Below are 20,889 nucleotides of genomic sequence, written 5' to 3' on the forward strand. Positions count from 1 at the left end.
AATAATGGAAGTCTTCATCTTTTCTATCCTGGTCAGGATAGTTCTCCAATTGAAAGTTTATATTTTGCTGATCAGTTTTGAATGTCTGTATCAACTTCAGGTTCAACACTTTTTACTGATGTTTTGGTACAATAGTGCATGGTGCAAAGCGGTTACTAGTGCTGCCACAAACGATGATTTTAATAGTCAACTAATCAGAGATAATTTTTTCAGATTAGTCGACTAATTGAGTCGTCCGCAGAGTGAACGTAAAGCAGACATCTCAACCATCGTTAGCTTTAATCTAACTACACATAAAGACAATTAAGATGACTGTTTATTCAACTTTAATGAATTGAGCAGCCTCTGTCCTTCATTAGTTTCTGTTATTAAAATAAGATTAAATCAAATGAGAGAGATCAGGAATATACTTTCCATCAAACTCGTTTTGACAGGTGACCTCTGACCCTACATCATCCATCAATCTCGTTTTGACAGATGCCCCGCCCTTCAAGATGACTTAACAATTTAACATCAGTTTTATATATAAAGAGTATAAAGGGTCAAAGGTCACCTGTCAAAATGAGTTTGATGGATAGTATATTCCTGATCTCTCTAATGAGGTCAGCATCTGAAACAAGGACTTTTATTTTTTTTTTTACAAAATTTAAAGTTTTGGTCTCACTGACTCAAATAATAAAAAATTTGTATTTTTTGGTGCTTAACGCTCACAACTTTGTTCAACTTTTTTACACTCTGACTCCATATATTACGAAGTATCAACAGTAACACTTTAGCTGAGCAGCTCCAAAACACTCAATATAATATTGATAAATATAGTTATTATATATTTGTTAAACCTGTAAGGAGTTTGTTAATATGGCCTTTGTAGACAATGGCCTCAATTTAGATGTTAATTAATCTTATTAAGTATGTTAACAAACCTTATTTGGCTTATCGTGCTAATAAATGTCTTACTAACATCCTATAAACACATTAATAATGTTGGTTAATGTATTAATGAAGCTTGTTAAAGAATCTTAATATAAAGTGTTACCATAACGACTAATTGACTATTAAATTAGTCGTCGACTGTTATAATAGTCGATTAGTCGTCGATTAGTCGACTAATCGTGGCGACCCTAGCGGTTACTGATAAGAAGACGGTGTGAAGGTACGCTAATAAGTTTTCGACTGGAAAAGAACTGGGACCACCTCAAAGATGGTTCCTGGTCCGCCAAGTGTATACAGACTATAACCTTTCTGCTATTATTTTTTAGTTTGAACACAATCATAATAAATGGTTTTAAACAACAGAAGAAAAATTTAAGTAGGTCCCCCGTGAATGTCATTCTCACAACAAACGCCCCCTATTGACCTCCAAAGGAACGTCTGACCAAACGTTTTACAGCCTCTAAAAATGAAAATTAAAGCTCCATACTTGGTGAGAACACATCGAGAATCAAGGACTAAATCTTGAGATATTTTGGTATAACTGAATTTCTTTGGTTGGAGTCAGAAACATCCATGTTTTACTCACTTGATCTGGTTCTCAGATATAGTCAGTAGTTTAAACCAGTCAGGTGAATAAATGTTTTCTGAAGTAGATTTGTAGATTTTAGTAGAACTTCACATCACAGATTGTTAGCTAACATTCTTTGGAACAATTTGTATTCTTTTAGTCATGGAAATCCCAGCAGCCTCTCTGTTTTTAGAGGTGAAATGTTGCTCATCAGCTGATGGTGCAATATGACCCATTTAGCTACAAGCAAGTACAGACAGAGCATGTTCACTCTCGTTTACACAGCAGACAGTAAAGTCCTGCTTTTACTTTCAAGTGTTATCAGGAACATGGAATCTGGATCTAGAAGAACGGAAAGGAGAGACTGGGAGGAATGTTTGGGATCCATCCCTGAAGCTCTCATGCTAACGTGAAACGCCTCTTTTTCTGGCCACTCTATATTTAGTCCACTTTGTCTTTCTGTACAAACACTAAACACCGAGTCAGGCTGCTACGCAACCGCAGCACGGCTCAGTCACTGGAGGGTTCAAGCCTCCTCCAGAAGACGTGAGCAGAAAGAGACGATCAGAGCTGAGGGTCAGGGGGGAGAAGGTCGAGCTGCTGATGGCAGACGAAGAGAAAAACGTCCTGCTAGTTTAGCAGGAAAACATTAAATAAAGCTCAGACTGATCTGACCAAATCGTCCGTCTTTACGAGGAAACTTCCCGCTGACGTTCCCAGAGAGGCGGACGACACACGTTGGATATTTCTGTCCACCGGCAGGAAGCAGCTTCAGTGACTCAGTTAAAGGCCTGGAGCTCAAATCTCTGTCATCAGCGGCGTGCTGCGACTGTGGTCACAGGAAATGACTTCAACAAGTCGTTTTGACGCCAAAATACAGAGAAACGTCAGTGAATTTAACTTTAAATATCAGACTTATGTGACGCTCATAGATTCAAAAGCTGAAACTGGATTTGTGCTTTTTATCACAGAGTATTAGGGGTCAATAATAATAAAGTTACATGAATAAAGTTGTAAAATTATGTGACAAAAGAGAAATTTCTACAAAAATAAAGTTGTAACTGCATAGGAAAAAACTCAATTTTACAAAAAAAACTTGTTTGTATTAGAAAAAATAGTTAAGGACAAAATTATTTGAATAAAAAAAATCAATTTTAAAATAATTAATGTGTAAAATTATTGTTAAAAAAGTCTTAATTTTACAAGAATAAACCTATACAATTTTGAGAAAAAGTATTTTTTTAAGAGAATAAACTTGCAAAATTATAAGAAAAAAAATATTCAAGAATATCATCATAAAATGATGAGAAAAAAATCCAAATGTTATGACAATTTTTTACAAGAATAAACTTGTAAAATCATGAGAAAAATAATTTAAGAAAAAAAAATCATAAAATAAAGACAAAAAGTCTCAATTTTATGAGAATTAACTTAAAAAATATTGAGAAAAAATTCATAATTTTACAAAAAGTCATAAAATGATAAAAAAAATGTAATTTCACAAAAAAGACATAAAATTATAACAAAATTTGTAATTTTACATCTTTATTCTCATAAATTATAGATTTTTCTTATAATTTTATGACTTTATTCTTGTAAAATTACAACTTTTTGCCCACAATTTTAAGAAAATTCAACCGCAAAATTAAGAGAATTTTTTTAAAGAAAAAAGTCGTAAAAAAATATTAAAAATTCACAAGAATAAACTTATAAAATTACCAATAAATTACTTTAAATATTACAAGACGAAACTCGTAGAATTATAGGCAAAAAAACTCAAAAGTTTACAAGATAACTCGAAAATGAGAAAAATATATATATTTTTACAAGAAAAAAGTAAGTCAAGAGATACGTCTCATATCGCTAGACTCTTGGTGTCACAAATAAGGAAATGCTCGTTCTTTTTAGTAAAATTATGACTTTTTTATCATAATTGTATGGGTTTATTCTAGTAGATTTATTTATTTATTTTAATGGTGGCCCCAAAACTCAATTATAGGTTTACTAATGAAAATATCACACAAATTTTCTCATAATGATTATAAAGATTCTTGACAGCCTCAATAAAATGATCAGTTCAGCTCCGGCTGAATCGTCCACTTCATCCTACTGAGCATGCTCAGTGGAGTCAGGCGCTCATGTCCGTTTTTCCACCAGCAGGAACTACAGATCATTAACTTCAGATGGTCTAAAAACTCAGGGAAATTTTCCACAGGGAGAGCAGCTGCACCTGAACGCATCCTGATGATTTTACTGAGGGTGTGCTGCCGCGCGATGCATTCAGTGACTGAAGAAAAGATCAAATCTAATTCTACACCTAATCTTATAGTCACTCTGATCCAGTCAACTGAAAATCTAATTATTCAGCAGCAGCTTTAGCCCATGAGAAGCTGTTGCTGCAGGTTTGGGATCTTTCACTGAAGGTCAAAGCACTTCATTTTGACTCACAAAATCTGATTCTTAATCTAAACTAGAGCTGCCACAAACGATTATTTATAGTCGACTAATCACCGATTATTGTTTTCAGATTAGTCGACTAATCGGGTCAGGCATAAAGCACACATCTTAACCATCATTAGCTTTAAACTAACTACAAACTAGAGATACAGCATTAACTGCGGTGATGCTAGTGTGACTGCTGATAGCTGAAGATGCTGAAATTGATAGCTAAAAATGCTGAAGCTGAAATCACTGGAGCTGATAGCCAGCTAAAATATTAGTTAAATGCTAAATTAGCCTAAAAACAAAAAAACAAAGCCTAAGTTGGTCAAAACACCTAGCATGTAGCTGAAATGTTAGCTAAACTCCAAAATAGCCTTAAAAAAAAACCAAGAAAGCCTAAGTTAGCTAAAACAGCTAGCATGGTGCCAAAATATTAGCTAAACTACAAATTAGCCTAAAAACAGAAAAAAACTCAAGTTAGCCAAAGCAGCTAGAATGTAGCTGAAATAGTAGCTACACTCAAAAATAACCTAAAAAACAAAACAGGCTAAGTTAGCTAAAACAGCTAGCATGATGCTGAAATATTAGCTTATTTCCAAAACACCCTAAAAAAATCCGAAATTAGCCAAGGTAGCTAGCATACAGCCAAAATATTATCTTAACTCCAAACTAGCCTAAAAAACTGAAAATATCTTAAATTAGCCAAAACGGCTAGCATGTAACTGAAATATTAGCTAAACTCCAAAATAGCCTTAAAAAAAACGTAATAAATGCCAAAATAGTCCAAAAATCTAGCAGAATGCTATTGTAACTTTCAACTTTACTACACTCTGACTCCATATAAAACAAAGTAACGACTAATCGACTAATAAATAAGTCGTGGACTATTTTAATAGACGATTAGTGGACAAATTGTGGCCGCCCTATTCTACTTTCTCTTTTGTTACTAAAACACGGACACATCTGTTTGCTCTGAATGACCTTCCCTTCTCAGTCTATTACCCACACGACCCAAAAAAAGAAAACTAGCCCACATTTGCATCATTTATGAGTGTTTCCAGGCGCCGCGGTGCGTTCGCGTGCAGGCAGACACTCCAGTCATCCCCTCTGCTCAGTCCTTAAGCCTGGCAGCTTTGCAGCTTCCCACTGAGCAGCACTGCAGCAGAGGCAGCACGTGTCCCCGCATCTGACGGCGGCCGCTCCACCGGGGGATGCTCCGAGAGAGGACTCCGGGCTCGAACCCCCGAAAACCCCACGGTCTTTGAAGGCAACACTCATTATAAATGAGAAAGATGAACTATAAGGGGTTTTATGACATTGTAAGAGGAAAAAGTACAAATGGACACTAATTGAAAGGGGTCACGTGACTTATTAATTAGGCTTCATAAATGGTGTTTGAGGTCGTTTTTTTCCCGGGTGCACGAGGCTCACCGTGTCCGAGTGCAGGTCCTGCTGCTGGCACAGCCGGTACAGGAAGGAGGTCTGCTCCTTCAGGAGGGTCTGCCGCGTCGTGAGGAACACGGTTCCGCCCACGTTCAGCCGGACCCACTTCCCGTTGCTCCCCGCCGAGGTGCTGTTCCCGCCGGACTCGGCCGTGGTCGCGGCGCTCGTGCTCTCCCCCGCCTCGCTGTCTTTGTTGTTGTTGTTGTTATTGTTGTTGTTGCTGTTGTGCCGCGGGCCGCCGCCGCGCTGCGGCGCCGCAACGTCCGCCACGTCCCGCGGCTCGTCCGCGGTCGTTGCCATCGATACCGAACCGCCGAACCGACGGGGGGATGCGGAGTGGCGGGACGACGAGCGCGTCCGTTCCACCGCTGATGAAGAGCGCGTTTTTCCTCCTTCAACCCACCAGCAGGCTCCGCCCACAAACGAAAATGTTTTCAAAATAAGAGCTTGCTCCTTTCAAAATAAAAGGCAGAACTTGGAAGTTTTTTTGACATTTTATCCGACTGGTGTTTAAAATATAAATGTATTTATTTAAAAAAAGGACCAAGTAAAATTTTATGTTCAATAAGTGGACTTGTAATGGTACTCTTATTACATTTACTTTTTATGTTTTTTAGTGTTTGACTAAAAGTTTAAAATTAAAGGAAATTGTTTATGTTAAGATATTAGATTTTTTTTAAATTTATTGAACATCATACAAATTTACAAATTATGACTGTAAGCAGTTCATTAAAATGTAATAACTCATTTCATTTTTAAAAAGAAAATCAATTACAGAAAGGTAATGGAGACATGGCAAGCAAAATTAAATATTCCAAGTAAGAAATAACCATAATAATAATAGAAAAGTAAATAGAGTAGAAAAGTAAAATAGAAAGTGTCAAGCAATATTGGAGCTATCGAAGCTTAGACTATCAAGCTTTGATTGAGGCTATTAGAAGCCATATTGGTCTTATGTCTAAAAGGGAAAAGAAGAAAAAAATCAGAAAAATGAGAAAATAACTGAAATTAAAAAGAGGATATATTTTGACACAAAGATCGTTGATAATCTCATGATTGCGTCATTATTTTGGTTCTGTTTATATTAGCAACACCTGAAAGAATCCCACACCATTATGACACTGCCGCTGTGCTTCACTTCAACAAACTTCGTTTGCATTAATGCTTTCTTTTTCTATCCGGTTCAGACTTTAATTTTACTCCTCCTGAATCAAAAAATACATCTGAACATCAGATATTGTTCTAAATTAATGAAATAGACTTCAGAGGTTAAAAAAGTTCACACTAGATGTCGATTTATGGATTCTTTATTTATTTAATTTTGGACAAGTTCAGTCTTTAAAACATTTAAGACTTCCAAAATTGTTTAAACTGTATTACAGTATTCTGAAAAAGTCGAAACTGAGAAGAAACAACATTCTTAATTGTCTCACCAACCTTTTAAAAAGAGATTAACTCCCTGAAAATATTAAACTTCTTGTGCTTAAAGACAAACTAGGAAAAAATATAACTATAAATAATAACTATAATAATTATTTCTTGATCATTTAATATATATTAATTTTTATAACATATTTTTAAATAAGTATGATAAACAATGTCGTTTTGTAGTTCCTGCTCTGTGAACCTGAGTCAATATTGCATAGAGGAAACAAATGATCATTTCCCTGAAAACATGAATCACAATTAAGAAGTTTCAGAAAATGTGTCAAATTCTAAACAATTCAGTAAGCAGAGTTTGACAGTATCATCACAACAGAGCAAAAGCCTATAACAGCAAAGTCTCAACAAAACTACAGATAAAATAAGTTTCTCCCTTTAATCAGGACTTTCTCACAAATCCATTTCAACCATGATCTTCCTCCTCCTGTATGTGGGGCGTCTTCACTCTCTCAGGGCTGGACCAGTGTCGGCCTCATGGTGACGAAGGAAAAATTGTACGTGTGAGGGAGACCCTGGTGAGCGGTGAGGTTGAAGGACTGCCATGTGAATGGACGCAGCCCCCCCTGCGTGGTGGGGCCATTTATAGCCTCCGCAGCCAGTTGGAGAGCCATCTGGTAGTCCGTCACCTTCAACGGGATGCAGAAATACAAAGAAGATGTAAAAAAAAATGTTTTTTTTTTTCTCTTTTTAGCCTGGGAGGCTTTCATTAAATACAGCTAATACTTTATGATAAGGAGATGGGAAACATTTTCAGATGGAAACTAGAAGGAAATGTTGCTTAAATGTACAATCAGAAATACTTTTCATGCACTTCTATGCACTTCACTTTTACACAAACACCTAAATAAGTTAAAAGTGTCCAATACTTCTGTAAAAACTGAATACATAGTAAATAAAAAACATGCAGATCCATATGTTTATAACATCCTGTTGTGACCATTAAGCCTAAAAGACTTATTGATAGGACTTTAAAGGGTAACCAAACAGTAAATCAACATTTTTTTTTGTCTGTTGACCTCTATAAATGGGGTTTTGAAAGTGCTTCCTTTTGGTCGTTGCCACATTTTAGAACAAATTAAAATAAACGTATTTAATTCATGAAAATATAGTCTAAAACCGCTTGTGCGCTGCCCCCTACAGGTTGAAACGAGGCATTGCAGTTGAATTTTACGATTGGTCAACTGGTGTCAGTCCCAGAAGTTTGACGTCATCATGCTCTGTAGCTCCAGTATAAAAGCTCCGCCCATCTTTGAATCTGTAACTGTAAGTCGTTATCGTGTTAGCTTTGTAGCTTCGTTCATTTGTTAGCTTCATTATCGTAGTGCCTTCAGTTTTCCAAGTCTACTGGCTTACACAACTTTACAGTTGACTTAGAAGTTAGGGAACAGAGGCTGAGTGCAATTGGCACTGAAACCAGAGAACTCTGTTCTGATGATAGTTTTTCAATGAAAATTTCACTCTGGATTGTTTGCTTAATACGTTAGCCTTTATTAGCTATGATGCTAGCGACATTTTTCCACGCTCAGCACTCTGCAAACCCTCATTCCCGCTGTCAGGCATTGCAAAAGCAGAGTCTACAACTACGAGTTCTGGATCAGGAGCGCCGGACACGGCAGAAGGGAGACGGGAGAAATCCTCCACCCAACCAGGAAGTTCTGGAGAGAAACTTGCATCACTTTGCCCGGTACCACTCTCCATATTGAAGACCCAGCATACGCCACATAAAGCTAACCTAACTGTCAATCATAGATCCAAGCCATACGCTCCCCTAGCCCCGCCCCCTTTTTTGGAATTTTTCAAATCTAGGCTGAGAATGGAGTCAGCCTCCAATTCCCCTGTTTGGTTACCCTTTAAAAGTACAGCTTTTAAATGTCACCATTGGCCATCCATCCATCTTCCAAGTCCACTGAATCCATGTCAAGGTTACATTGTTGCTGGAGCCTATCCCTGTTACTTTAGGTCGAAGGGACGTACACCCTGGATGGTTGACCAGTCTGTTGCAGGATCACAGAAGTACAGACTCACATTCACACCAACGGACACATTTAGAATCACTAATTAACCTGTGACACATGATTCGGGGAGAAGACCAACACGCACACACAGGAGAAAAACATTCAAACTCCGCAGTACTCAGGATCTTCCCACAGTGAGGCGACAGTGCTAATTGCTACACCACCGTGCAGGGAATTAAAAAGTTTTATCTCACTGCAGTGCAACAACACAGATAAAAATCCAGGAAATTTAGCAATCATTAGGACTGGCCGTTAAAGAATGTTGTGGTTTGCATGCAAAAATGTATGCAAACCTAAAAGACAAAACTGTAAACAAATTCATGGTTTTCCTGTTCTGGCACATGTGGCCATTTGTGCCAAAAATATGGTTGTGTCCACTTTCTGTTTCTATGGTTTATTGTTTATGTCTACTGAACAAGTTATTGAATATTTGTTTATGTCTATGAACTACTAACCAACATCTTCAGTTCGTCAATTCTTATTGGATACTTGCTTTGTAATGTTTCTACTGTTTTCTGTCAAATTCATGTGTTTAAAACGCAGTGGTAGAGCGGTCGACTCCTGATTGGAAGATTGCGAGTTTGATTCCTGCCTTCCCCGTCGGAGTGTTCTTGGGCCCAAATTGCCTCTGGTGGGAGGTTGGCGCCAGTGTTTGGCTGTGGAGCCACCACCAGTGTATGAATGTGTGTGTGTGTGAATGGGTGAATGGGTCTGTGACTGTGAAGCGCTTTGGGCCTTTGAAGGAGGGTAGAGGGCGCTATTCAAGTATTATATTACGGATCAGTAGCCTCTTAAAGTTGTCAAGAAAGTCCTTGGTAACCATTGGTATGATTGTTTGATCATGTCAAGTTCTCACATCAGAAAAGTCTTTTGTAGTAAAATCTCAAATATTAGACACAAGCTAAATGTGGTTATTCACATTATCAGCCCAAGGCAGGCAGAAGTTGTAGAAATGAAGGCATCCATAGAAACGTCTGTAACATTAGACTGCTTTACTACTGTGGACCAACTTCCACTTGTCTCTAATGGTACATACACACCAAATGCAGCACAAATTCGCGTGCCCCGCCCCTTTTTCAATGAGTTCTCTGCTAACCGCTTGTCAAAAAATATGTTCCTGACGTCGCGGCCGCAGGTGTTTGGTCCTGTCATATCCTAAACCTGCCAAGAAAGCATCAGGTATTAAAGTATGGACCCCAAGAAACGAAAAGGCTAAAGCACAAAAAGATTTACTTGGGCCTCAGGTAGGAAAGGGAAACCGGAGCATCTGTGAGTAATACAGTCTCAGGCTAGGAGATGGAACAGCAGTCTCTACACAAGAGAAGAGGGAGATACTCTGCCCAACCATGATAGCAGTTTATGGCAGGTGTTCTAATGTTCTTTGGAAAGAGATGCTCATGGCAGCAGGAGAGAAACTGAAGGACTGCGTGAGGTCAGACCACAGACTCAGAAGAATGATCTTGTTGGGGTTTTACTTACCATCAGCCCGTTCCTACTCTTCAAGATTAGTGGGGAACAAATGCCAAACACTGGTGCCACCTTCCACCAGAGGCAATTCGGGTTGAGTTTCTTTCCCAAGGATACTTTGACACGTGGGCGGGCAAGACGGGAGTCAAACCTGCAATATTCTGATCAAGGGTTGACCACCTCACCGCTGCACCACGGCCAACCCAACAATACAAGATCCACAACTCCAAACACCCCAGAGACAGACAACAGACCAGCAAAGGCAGAAAACAAAGAGGGCAACTCAGAACCATGAGAATTTTAGGACTCGACAACAGGACTGAGGCAAAGACGACCTGACACCGACTGAAGCACTACAAGTCCTTATGAAGGCAGGCACCAAGGTGAAGTAAATCAGCTGATTGCACTGCTGAGATGAGCTGCCGAGGTGGGGTGGCCTAGCATCCTGAAAGAAAGTCCTTGGTAACCGTTGCTATGGTTTTTTTGGTCCTAGAGTTTCCTTAAGAGGTCAGGAAAGTTAAAGGTAACCATATTGTGGTCATTTGGTCCGTTTGTTTTCACAGGTCAGTGGGAAAGCCCCTGGTAACCAATGCTACATTTATTTGGTTCTGTAGTTTTCTTAACTTGTCAAGAAAGTTCTAGTTAACTATTGCTCCAGTTATTGGATCCTTTTGTTTCCAAATAATCTTCAGAAACGTCCTTGGTGCTCATTGTTACGGTCATTTGGTCACTTCAATTCTTCACATCAGAAAGGTCTTTGGTAACCATTGCTATGGTAGTTGGTTTCTGTTATTGTTAAAGTCATTTAGTTCTTTTGGTTCCTATAGTTTTCAAGAAAACCCTTGATATCTGTTGCTACAGTCAATTGATCAAGTCAATTCTTCACATCAGAAAAGTCCTTGGTAACTGTTACAGCGGTCATTTGATCCCGTCATTTCCTCAGGTTCTTAACACCAGAAGAGTAAAACAAGCAAAAACACAAACCAAATACAAAGTAATCATCAATGAATCATAGACTATCTTAAGATGTTGGTTAGTAATGTGAAGACAGACAAATGTTCAGTAAACTTGCTCAGTAGACATAGACGATGGACCAAAGAAATGGGCCTATGGGGGTCAATACCAGATCCACGATTCGAAACATTCTAGAAAGAGTGGACACAAAAACATTTTTGGTCCAATTGGAACCCCATAATCAGTGAGAGAAATTTCCAACCAACAGGATGTACCTTTGTGTCATAGCAGCCTCCCGGTCGTGGCCTCCGTGGTCTCAGGTCGTTTCTGCAACAGATGGTTTTGCACGGATGGCCCTTGGAGTACGGATCCCTCTTATAGTCTGGAAAAAAATGGTTTTGAGTGTGTTTGTTTGTGAAAAGAGGTGCAGTTCTCTGTCAGGTATCTCAGAAATCGGTTGTTTTTTGTATACTTACTGTTGTATCTCATCACATATTTCAAGGAGTTCAGGTTGGATACTTTAGCCTGGTCCCTGCGCAGGATTTTAGCTCGAGGACAAAGATCGTAGGAGAAATCTTCTCCATATCTTTTCCACATCACCCCATAGCCGCTGAGGTTGTAGACCTCAGCGTTGAACGGTATGTTGTATGACGGCCAGTAACCTGTCAAATGTGGCGTGGAAGCAGGAAGAGATGTTTTCTCGAAACCACTGAGGATTGCAACAGGTGAATTGAAGAAACTTCACCTCTGCGCAGAGCCTGGGTCTGATCTGAATACACCACCTTTCCCGGGATCTGCTCCACCACAGTCAGAGCTCCGTCTCTGATGCTGTGGCGCAGAGAAACTTTGCTCAAGTCCACCACCATGTACTGGCTGTTGTATGTACCTAGAAACAGACAAGTGAGTGTGTTGCTCTTGCTCAATGACTTTGTTGCTATGGTTCACTTTAGGTGTTCAAGAGGACTTCAAACAGAACACACACCAATGAACTTCTGACAACAAAGAGTTGAAGACAATGGAAAAATTAGTGTCTGTCTTATGACTTTTAGCAACTCGTTCCACCAATCATGAGAACAAAATCCGATCTAATCATACCTTGTGTGATGTGAGGAAACAATCATAGAACAGATCTGGACATTTCAATAATAATTGAGGAATTTCCTGACTGGAATCTTTATGGAGATGCAACACATTCTCATTCCCAAGTCATCACATTTTGACATACGGTTAAATGGTAACCAAACTGGGAAGCTGGAGACTGACTCCGCCCACAGCCAAAATCCAGTCAGAGGGGTGGGGCTGGGGAACAGGACTCTTATCATTACTAGAGATGCAGATCATGACGTGGGACTTCTGAAATGACAGGGGACTGAAATGGTTTGACCAATCATGAAATGCAACTGTAATACCCCGATTCAACCTGTAGGGGACAACGCACAGGTGGATTTTGACTATATTTTCAAGAATTCAACGAGTTTATTTTAATTTGTCAACAATTTGGCAATAACCAACAGACAGCAGTTTTAAAGCCCCATTTATAGACGTCAGTAGCCGTAACCGTGTCACAAATTGGCATTACGATTGTTCCCAACTCGTCGTTTTTTGATGTGCAGGCTTTTCCAATTAAATCAAGGCTCCCCATCCTCTGGGCCGCAAACTAAGACCACAACAGTATCCTCACCTTAACCCGCAGATCAGTACCGGACCGTGGTACCAGACACGAAGCAGGCTACGGCTAGGGTACCGGGTTTGGGTATTGGTACCGGCCCCTTCCAAAGTTCAGACTGGGTCCAACAAAACGGCCAGACCCCTGACTTAATTGGAACAGCCAGCACGTCAAAAAATGACGAGTTGGGGACACACAAAATGCCAAAAAGTTACTCGGAGGGGTCCTTAGCCAGGCGTCGAAATGTGGGTTAAAAAATCCCTCTAAGCTGGTGATCCAAACCAAAGAAGTCGTGTTTACTGCATAGCTAATACTAGAGCCTGTGTGTAGAAACACACAAGACAGTAGGGGGCGCACACGAGCAGAAGGAGGACTTGAGTTCATGTCATTTACTGAGAACTGGAGTGAGTGGAGAAGGATTTTCTTTCAGCTTCAACCAAATGAAGTCAATTCAGTCGCCATTTTGTCCTGATATGGACGGCGAGTGATCTGAGTCAACCACATGGCCAGCAGGCTCCACCTACTTTTATTGAGGCATGTGATTGGTCAGTTTATAACGTGAATAACTTGAACTTGATGAGAATGATCAAGATGTTCTAAAAACAGAATAATTTCTCAATAGAAGTCTTTGTAACACTTGGGGGGGGCGGAGTCAATCCGTTCAGCGGTCAACCTTTTACCCGAAATGCAACACTTCCTTGAATCTGCTAAACTCACGTTTCCTTTCCTTTTGTGTGGAATCTGAATTCAAGCCCCTCTCTTTTACCTCGCAGCGTCTCACCTGAGTTGTGTTTCGAGAAAACCTCGGCCCATTCCTCTCCGCTGCTCGCCAAACTGTTGGCCAGGCGGACTCGCTGCCAGGCCAGCAGGCTGTGAGGGCTGAGCCCAGAGAACAGGGAGGTGTTGAAGACACCGATGGAGGTCTGAGTCATCAGCAGGCCGCTTCCCAGCAGGTAGAAGTCATCCAGGGACATCAGGAAGCCTGGAGGAGGAAGAGGAGGAGGAAGAGGAGGAAGAAAAACATGGTGAGAGGAGGAGATTGTTCTTAGCCAAAAGTGTTTGGACCAGGAGAGAAAGAAAACATGAGTCAGATTGTTGAGGATGTGAAATGATGCTTCTCACAATAACCTACAGATGATTAAAGTCTTTGAGCTCATGATGTCACTTCAAGAGGCGGTTAAGGATCTATTGAATTGGTTCTCCATCAATCCATCCATCTGGCCGTCCATCCAACTATCCATTCATCCGTCTGTCCGTCTATTTCAATCATACATCTCTCCCTCTGTCAATCTATCCATCCACCAGTCCATCCATCCAACCGTCTGTCCATTCATCCGCCGGTCCATCAATCCAACTCTCTATCCATCCATCCACCCATCCCTTTGTTCGTCTTTCTATCCAACCATCCATCTCTACATCCGTCCATCCATCCAACTATCCAACCATCTATCTCTCTGTCCACCCATCAGCCCACCTATCCATTTTTCTGTTTGTCCATCCATTCATTCATCCATCTTCTTTTGGTTTCCCTCAGTCTTGTGAAGGCTCATTAGTGTTGCTGGAGCCTATCCCATCCACATTAGTTAACAGACGTGTACCCCGTGCGATTTTTACTATTTGTCCTATACATTTAGTTCTTATTTTAATACATTTTTGTATTTTCCAAAGCTCACTTTGCCAGAAAACTACTTTGAATTCAAACATTTGAATAATATTCATAAATAATGATTGTTGGGACTGACGGTTTGATTAGATTTAAAGTTCTGTAAAAAGTTGTCTTTTAAAACTTCTGCCAGAGTTTAACGTTCAACACTTTTATTTGAAGGAAATCTGTGACTGAAAACAGTTTAAAGTCACAGTCGGAATTCTCTCATGGAGACATTTTTACAACAAAGATGGAATATCTGCCCTGTGAAGCCTCCATACCGGGGTAGCTGCTGAACGACATCTTTGCTGTGGCCGAGTTCGGGTCAGACACCCGGAAGTCCCAGTGTTTGTAGATACGCATGGTGGCGGCGTACGTGTACCAGCTGGAGTGACCCAACAGCAGGTTCTCAAAGCCGGGCAGCACCTTGACCATCAGGGACGACATCAAAATCAAAAAATGAATCAACTCATCCAAAGCATAAACATTATAGTGGTAAATTTGTGTCCTTTCAACCACTTAATCCAATTAAATCAATTCTAACGGTTGCTTTTCCTCCTGTTTGTGCATAATTTCCTCAAGCTTTGCTCTTCACTCTTGTTGAAAACTGCATTTATTTCTTCATTTGTTTAGCAGTTCTTTCAGCCAGATTGAGTCTTCCCACCGTGGCCGAGTGTTTTTAGCCGAGGAAATGGACAAAAACAGTAATTAGGCCTCTGCTGAGCTCTCTGTCACAGTCACCGCCAAATGAATCTGGCCTAACCTTTATGAGAGCGGTGCAGTGGCCCATTCCTGGCATCCTGAAGGCTCCAGCCCCCGTGGAGGAATTGGAGCGGGGCGTCAGGGCCGGGACCAGGTCCAGGAGGTCGCCGACCCCGTTCAGGAACTGGACCGCAAACGCTGACAGGGGCTGGGCAGAAAGGAAGGAGCGGGATTTCATGGACTGATAATGTCACCGCCATCTAAGACTACATGTGTCAAAGTCAAGGCCCGGGGGCCGGATCCGGCCCTCTGGGTAATTAAAGTTAAAAAGTTACATTTTTTTAAGTTTAAAAAATGTAGTTTTAGTGTGCTTAATAAATGTTTATTCTGTTTTGGCTATGGAGGGATTTTTGTGAAACCATATTGACAGTTTTGAGATCAAAATTTGTGTTAGGAATGAAGATTCATACTTTGCAAACAAAAATATTTTTTACAATTGCAAATTTTTTTTTGCATAAATATTTTTGCAATTGAAAACTTCTTTTGCTTTTAACAATATTTTTGGAATTGCAAACTTGCTTTCCTTTTTTTTTGCTTTCAAGAATATTTTTGCAATTAAAAGCTTATTTTTTTTCTTTCAAAAATATTTTTGGAATTGCAAACTTTTTTTCTGCTTTCAAGAATATTTTTGCAATTGTAAACCTTTTTTTTGTTGTTCTTTGAACAATTATGATTTTTTATTCTTAACACTTTTCTTTTTTCAATTTAGAAAAGTTTGATTTCAAATCTTTGACTCGTGCTTGCATTATGGTGGCACTAAAAATCACTCCATATTCGGCCCTCAATCTAAGGTGTTTTTTTTTATTATTATTGACCCCCTGTGCGATTGAGTCGTCCCCCCCCCCCCACCCTGGTCTAACCGCTCCACACACCTCTCTGTGTTTGCTTTTGGCCCACTGTGCGGCTCCGGCGTGGAGCCCGTCCATCTGGGCCAGGATCAATCCCAGTTGGCTCCACAGGGGGTCGCTGTTTCTCCTCTCTTTCACCTGCTCTCTGGCCCACTGATCCTGTTTGCTGAAAGTCATTCAAGACAAAGAATGAATATTTCTTTTAAAAAAATACACAACAGTAGCTTCATTTTTTTAAATATATCAACTTTACCTTAAAAAGGTTTTTAAGGGGTTTAAAACTCCTTCATCCTTTATGAGCTGAGGGTACATGTTGGAGTAATGACTGATCATCTGTCTGCAGAATAGAAAGAGTCTTTAGTTCCTTTAAACTACTTAATAATTAAAAGTATATATATATATAGCTTGGAGTTGTAAATAAATAAACTGATTTGTATTTCTATTTTCTTTTCCTGTGAGTTTGTGGGCCTTCCTGGAGTCGGTGCTGATGCGAGAGCGTTCTCCCCTCACCCGGCGGTGAGGTAACCCTCCAGGTATCCAGCCAGGAAGAAGACGGTCTCGTCATCCAGCGAACTTCCTCCATAACCCGCGCTGATCTCCAGGACGCCCCATCCGGAGAGCAGCAGGGTGTCGTTGAAGTAGCCGTAGGCTCCCCCCTCTGTCTCCATCACGCCCTCCGTCAGGATTACACTTTTGTGGGCAGCATCCCAATGCACGGTGGCCTCTCGGAGCTCTACCATTGTAGGAGGATGAACAGGGTTAGAGGGTTGAGGTTAGATAACAACATTATGTAAGATAATACCTCCAAGAGAATATGCTATAATGTCGCTGCTCATTTGTGTTTATCCGAGTTAAAAATGTATTTAATTAAAAAAAATCTGTCTTGTTTAAAAAAAAAACTGATTTATTTTACAGTGGGGATTTTAAAACAGTAAAAAATATTTTTACTAAAGATTTAACATGAAATACTGCAAAAAATGTCATAAAATTGCAAAATTGCAAAGATAACTGCACCCTATTTGATAAATAATATTAATGGTGAAACAATATGTCACAAGTACAACACATTTGAATGAAAATCAACAAATTACTTTGGAAAAGGAGCATTACTCACGCTGGGTTGGAGGCTTGGAGCACTTTTTCCTGGATAGATCCACCGATGCTGTCAGTGTGCACAGGAGAATGCAGAAGCTCACCCTTTCAAAGTCCATATCCAGACAGCTGCCTCTGCTTCCAGTCAAAAAAGAAAAATTACATCCACTGTTTGATGCTTTTCACATCAAATTAAATCGCAAAAGCAGAAAATAACTTCCACCCCAGATGGGACTCGAACCCACAATCCCTGGCTTAGGAGGCCAGTGCCTTATCCATTAGGCCACTGGGGCTGCGCCGACATGACACAGAATCACCGGAATAAATAATAGGACAAATATGGTAGTTGGTCAATTTGTATGGGTATATCTTAGCATATTTTTATTCACTACAACATTCTCCAAAATATTTTCTCATAACATTCAGAATCCACAATAAACTCCGTTAAGCAATATTCATTTTGATGATCCGCCAAACTTACATGGACGGCTCCATTTACACATTAAATAGGGGTGTTTCATCATCCCTAAATTATTGTTTAGAGAAATATCAATATCTATTATATAAACATCGTTACATCATTAAGATAAATAAAACAATTTTGCTTTGTTATTGCTTTTTCTGAGCTTCAAATACAAATAGTTTTTAGTTTCTCTGTATTTTAAATGGAATCTTCGCACATGCGCAGTAGTTAGTTAGCATGTTTTGGAACAAGCGAATGTCAACAAACTACGCTCGGATTCTAAATGAAAAAAATATATGGAGGTAAATATATTATCTTTAAACATAAAGTGAAACAATAACTACTAGCTGATCTTGGTAGATTTCTTTTAAAAGGAAATAAATGATCATAAAATCGACCAGATACGGCGATACATTTATGCTAGCTGAGCCCACTGGCGTCGCTGCCGTTAGCAACCATAAACAAAGCTAGTCAGAAACTGGAATCGTTGTGAATCTTCTACACAGGACCTTAAACGATCCCTGAAGATGCCGCTGTTCGGAAACACGTTCAGTCCGAAGAAAACTCTCCCCCGCCGGTCTGCGTCCATGTCCAGCCTGCACACGGTGAGTGGGTGAGGAGCCACGAAGGTCTTATGTGAGGATGCAGAGAAATCCTGATTTTATGTGTCTGTTTTAGCTGGATCATTCCACCAAAGAAATCGAGCTGGGCTTGGAGTATGGACCTCCTGAGGCCAACATCGGAGGCCACATCTGGAAGTTTGAGGATGGACAGTGGGTAACAGGTAGTGACTGTGTCTTTTTAACCCAAATAAACAGACTTATGTGGATTTTTGTAGGATTAAAACTAATTTATTTACTTTTTGTGACAATTTCCTGCATCGTTTCCAAAAAATTGAAGTGTATTTGAAGCTTGGCAGCAAAATTGGATAAAAAACCTTTCATGGTTAGACGATTAAATGTCGGAAATTCTCCTACTGACCCAAAAAAGGTGTTTGAAAACAAATCCAAGTCTCTGCAGGACTGGATTAAACAACAGTATTTAGGGAAAACGTCAGTAAAAGAGAAACTTTAAAAATGTAGTGTCTTCTTAGCAAAAACAGAGTAAAAAAACGTGACTTGCTTGATCACATCTTCATATTTTGTGTTACTTTATTTGATTTTAATTTAGAGTCCGATGGAAACACGTCAAGTCGGGAAATGCAGCGACTCAAAAAGAAAAACCTCCAACTGGAAGAGGAAAATAATCTCTTGAAACTAAAGATTGAAGTTCTCATGGACATGGTAAGTCTTGAGTCATATCCTAACATGAATAATCCAGAAGAGAAGCTCAGAAAAACACATTTAAATGACTTGAAATCATTTTTTTTCCAGCTGACTGAAACGACGGTGGAGTGTCATCTAATGGAGAAAGAAGTGGAAGATATAAAGACCCAAAACAGAAGAAAAAAATGAGATATAATCTCTGTTATGTGTATTTTAAGTGTCTTTTTGCAGCTGTTGAATTGTAAAAACTTTTAATTTCATGTGTTGTGTTTTCATCTTTTTACATCTGTACAGTTTTTAAATAAATAAATTGATCATAAGATAAAAATCAAATGTTTTTTTAGGAAGGAAAACTCGTAGCCGTATGTGTTGATATTTATTTAAAACAGGAGAAGGATAACAATTAAGGTAGAAATGTAATCTAAATGTAGTTTAATTTAAAATAAATAAAAATCAGCTTTTTAAAAATGATTTTCTCCTAAGTGAAATATTTTAAGAACTTGTTTCTATGCATACAATAAAAAAAATGCATCAAAATATTTTGGAATACTTTAAAAAAGATGTCTGTGTCGTCTGAAAATGAATATTAAGCTTCATAACAGAGAATTAGACTCAATCTGGGCAGCTGCATGTTTTTAGAGTTTGTTGAAGGTTTTAGAGCAGCGTCTGCTTCCCTCTGGATGACCCCAGCTTTAAAACTTTCTCCTACAGAAACATTAGGAGCTTCACCAAAGGAAAAACTCAAATATGAACCAAATTCCAACAATTAAAGTCATTAAATTCAGACGTCTTCAGCCTATTCTGAGGCCTGAAGCTGGAATATCGTCTGAAATTAGCTTATTTTGTTAGTAAAACATTAATTTGAACACATACAATTTTTTTAATTGTAAGGAAAACAGTAGGAACATTTTTTTAGATTTAAATGATGGATTATATATTTTAATTTTTAAATCGGTCCTGCTCATTTGAGGAATTCATCATAAAAAGTGGGGGATTCCCATCATGTGTTTGATTTTCATTTCCTGAAAATTATAAGACGTGAAAGCAGAAGTATGAAGTCATGATTTAAATAGAATTAAAAAAATCCAAAGCTGCATTTACATATTTTACACGCTAGAGGGCAGCATGATGTAGAATTCATCTGAATTCTATCACTTCTCTACCGGAATGGGGACTTTTTTCTATTTTTTTAGACTTTGTGGAGTTTATGAGGTGGTATTATAAGAGCCACTGACACCCCCCCCCCCCTCCAAAAAAGGATGACATCACAGCGAATGTGGGCCAAAATCTCTAAATCTCTTATGGGGCTCCAACTTTTTTTGTTTTTGTTCTCTTCAAAATTCCACTAATGAAATCAAAAGAGACACGTCGGGGATATCCAAAGGAAATTATTATAGGATGGCCACAGGACCCAGAACCGAGTTGTGGTTTTGAGGGAAAGTGTGAAATTTGTCAACTTTCACACCTCAGGGAATTAAAAAAACTGAGCGGTCTTCACAAAATTCACACACAGTTTATCAAATGAAGTCTACAACCACAACTGAAGTTTTGTTGACCTTTGACCTCAGGAAGAGGCTGCCATCTTGAATTGTCCAGCATCCCTGGGAAACTATAGTTTGAACTGCATTAGCGTAACAAGCTAGCAAAAGTTGCTCACACATTTTTTATCTGAATATTGTGAAAATTTGATACATGAATCTGAGCTGAGAAAAACAATATAAAATACAGGACAAAAATATAAGAAATGTGGGTGTAGTTAGCAATAAACCTCCGTTGCTAAGGAAATCCAAAAAATTACTTTTGCTGATTCTTCTAGAAATGACATAGAACTGTTCGTCTCCCCCAGGGGACCCAAAAGTTAAATGGTTGCTATGGAGATAAGC

General features: G+C 39.2%; 3 protein-coding genes and 1 non-coding gene across 9 annotated transcripts in view; 1 reads left to right on the forward strand and 3 right to left on the reverse strand.

The window, feature by feature from the left end:
* Positions 1 to 5,808, reverse strand: part of kctd17 (potassium channel tetramerization domain containing 17) — a 15,723-nt gene extending 9,915 nt beyond the window's left edge. For 2 of the 6 annotated variants that reach the window (XM_024285126.2, XM_024285125.2), the window contains exon 1: positions 5,375 to 5,806. In XM_024285126.2, the coding sequence (XP_024140894.1) occupies positions 5,375 to 5,686 (312 nt within the window). In that variant the 5' untranslated portion in view covers positions 5,687 to 5,806. Of the gene's footprint in view, positions 1 to 5,374 lie in introns of all 6 variants that reach the window. The other 4 variants (XM_024285131.2, XM_024285127.1, XM_024285129.2 and 1 more) reach the window with 4 other exon arrangements.
* A 1,383-nt stretch (positions 5,809 to 7,191) lies between these two features.
* Positions 7,192 to 17,799, reverse strand: LOC112154287 (phospholipase B-like 1). The gene is made up of 11 exons (XM_024285132.2): positions 17,301 to 17,799; positions 16,697 to 16,919; positions 16,440 to 16,523; positions 16,211 to 16,352; positions 15,340 to 15,486; positions 14,858 to 15,002; positions 13,713 to 13,913; positions 12,011 to 12,151; positions 11,742 to 11,927; positions 11,541 to 11,647; positions 7,192 to 7,455 (listed from the first exon to the last, which is right to left on the reverse strand). Exons 1-11 carry the CDS (start codon positions 17,395 to 17,397, stop codon positions 7,279 to 7,281), a joined length of 1,650 nt encoding a protein of 549 aa, XP_024140900.1. The 5' UTR covers positions 17,398 to 17,799; the 3' UTR covers positions 7,192 to 7,278.
* On the reverse strand, positions 17,499 to 17,571 carry trnar-ccu. Its single transcript has one exon. It is a non-coding gene; the product is annotated as a tRNA-Arg (tRNA).
* A 119-nt stretch (positions 17,800 to 17,918) lies between the features above and the next one.
* Positions 17,919 to 19,266, forward strand: cby1 (chibby homolog 1 (Drosophila)). Its single transcript, XM_024285133.2, has 5 exons — positions 17,919 to 18,043; positions 18,248 to 18,346; positions 18,420 to 18,525; positions 18,912 to 19,024; positions 19,115 to 19,266. The coding sequence occupies exons 1-5, from the start codon at positions 18,038 to 18,040 to the stop codon at positions 19,193 to 19,195; spliced, it is 405 nt and encodes a 134-aa protein (XP_024140901.1). The 5' UTR covers positions 17,919 to 18,037; the 3' UTR covers positions 19,196 to 19,266.
* The last annotated feature ends 1,623 nt before the right edge of the window (positions 19,267 to 20,889 follow it).

Source organism: Oryzias melastigma, linkage group LG19, assembly GCF_002922805.2.
Source record: "Oryzias melastigma strain HK-1 linkage group LG19, ASM292280v2, whole genome shotgun sequence".
NCBI lineage: Eukaryota > Metazoa > Chordata > Actinopteri > Beloniformes > Adrianichthyidae > Oryzias > Oryzias melastigma.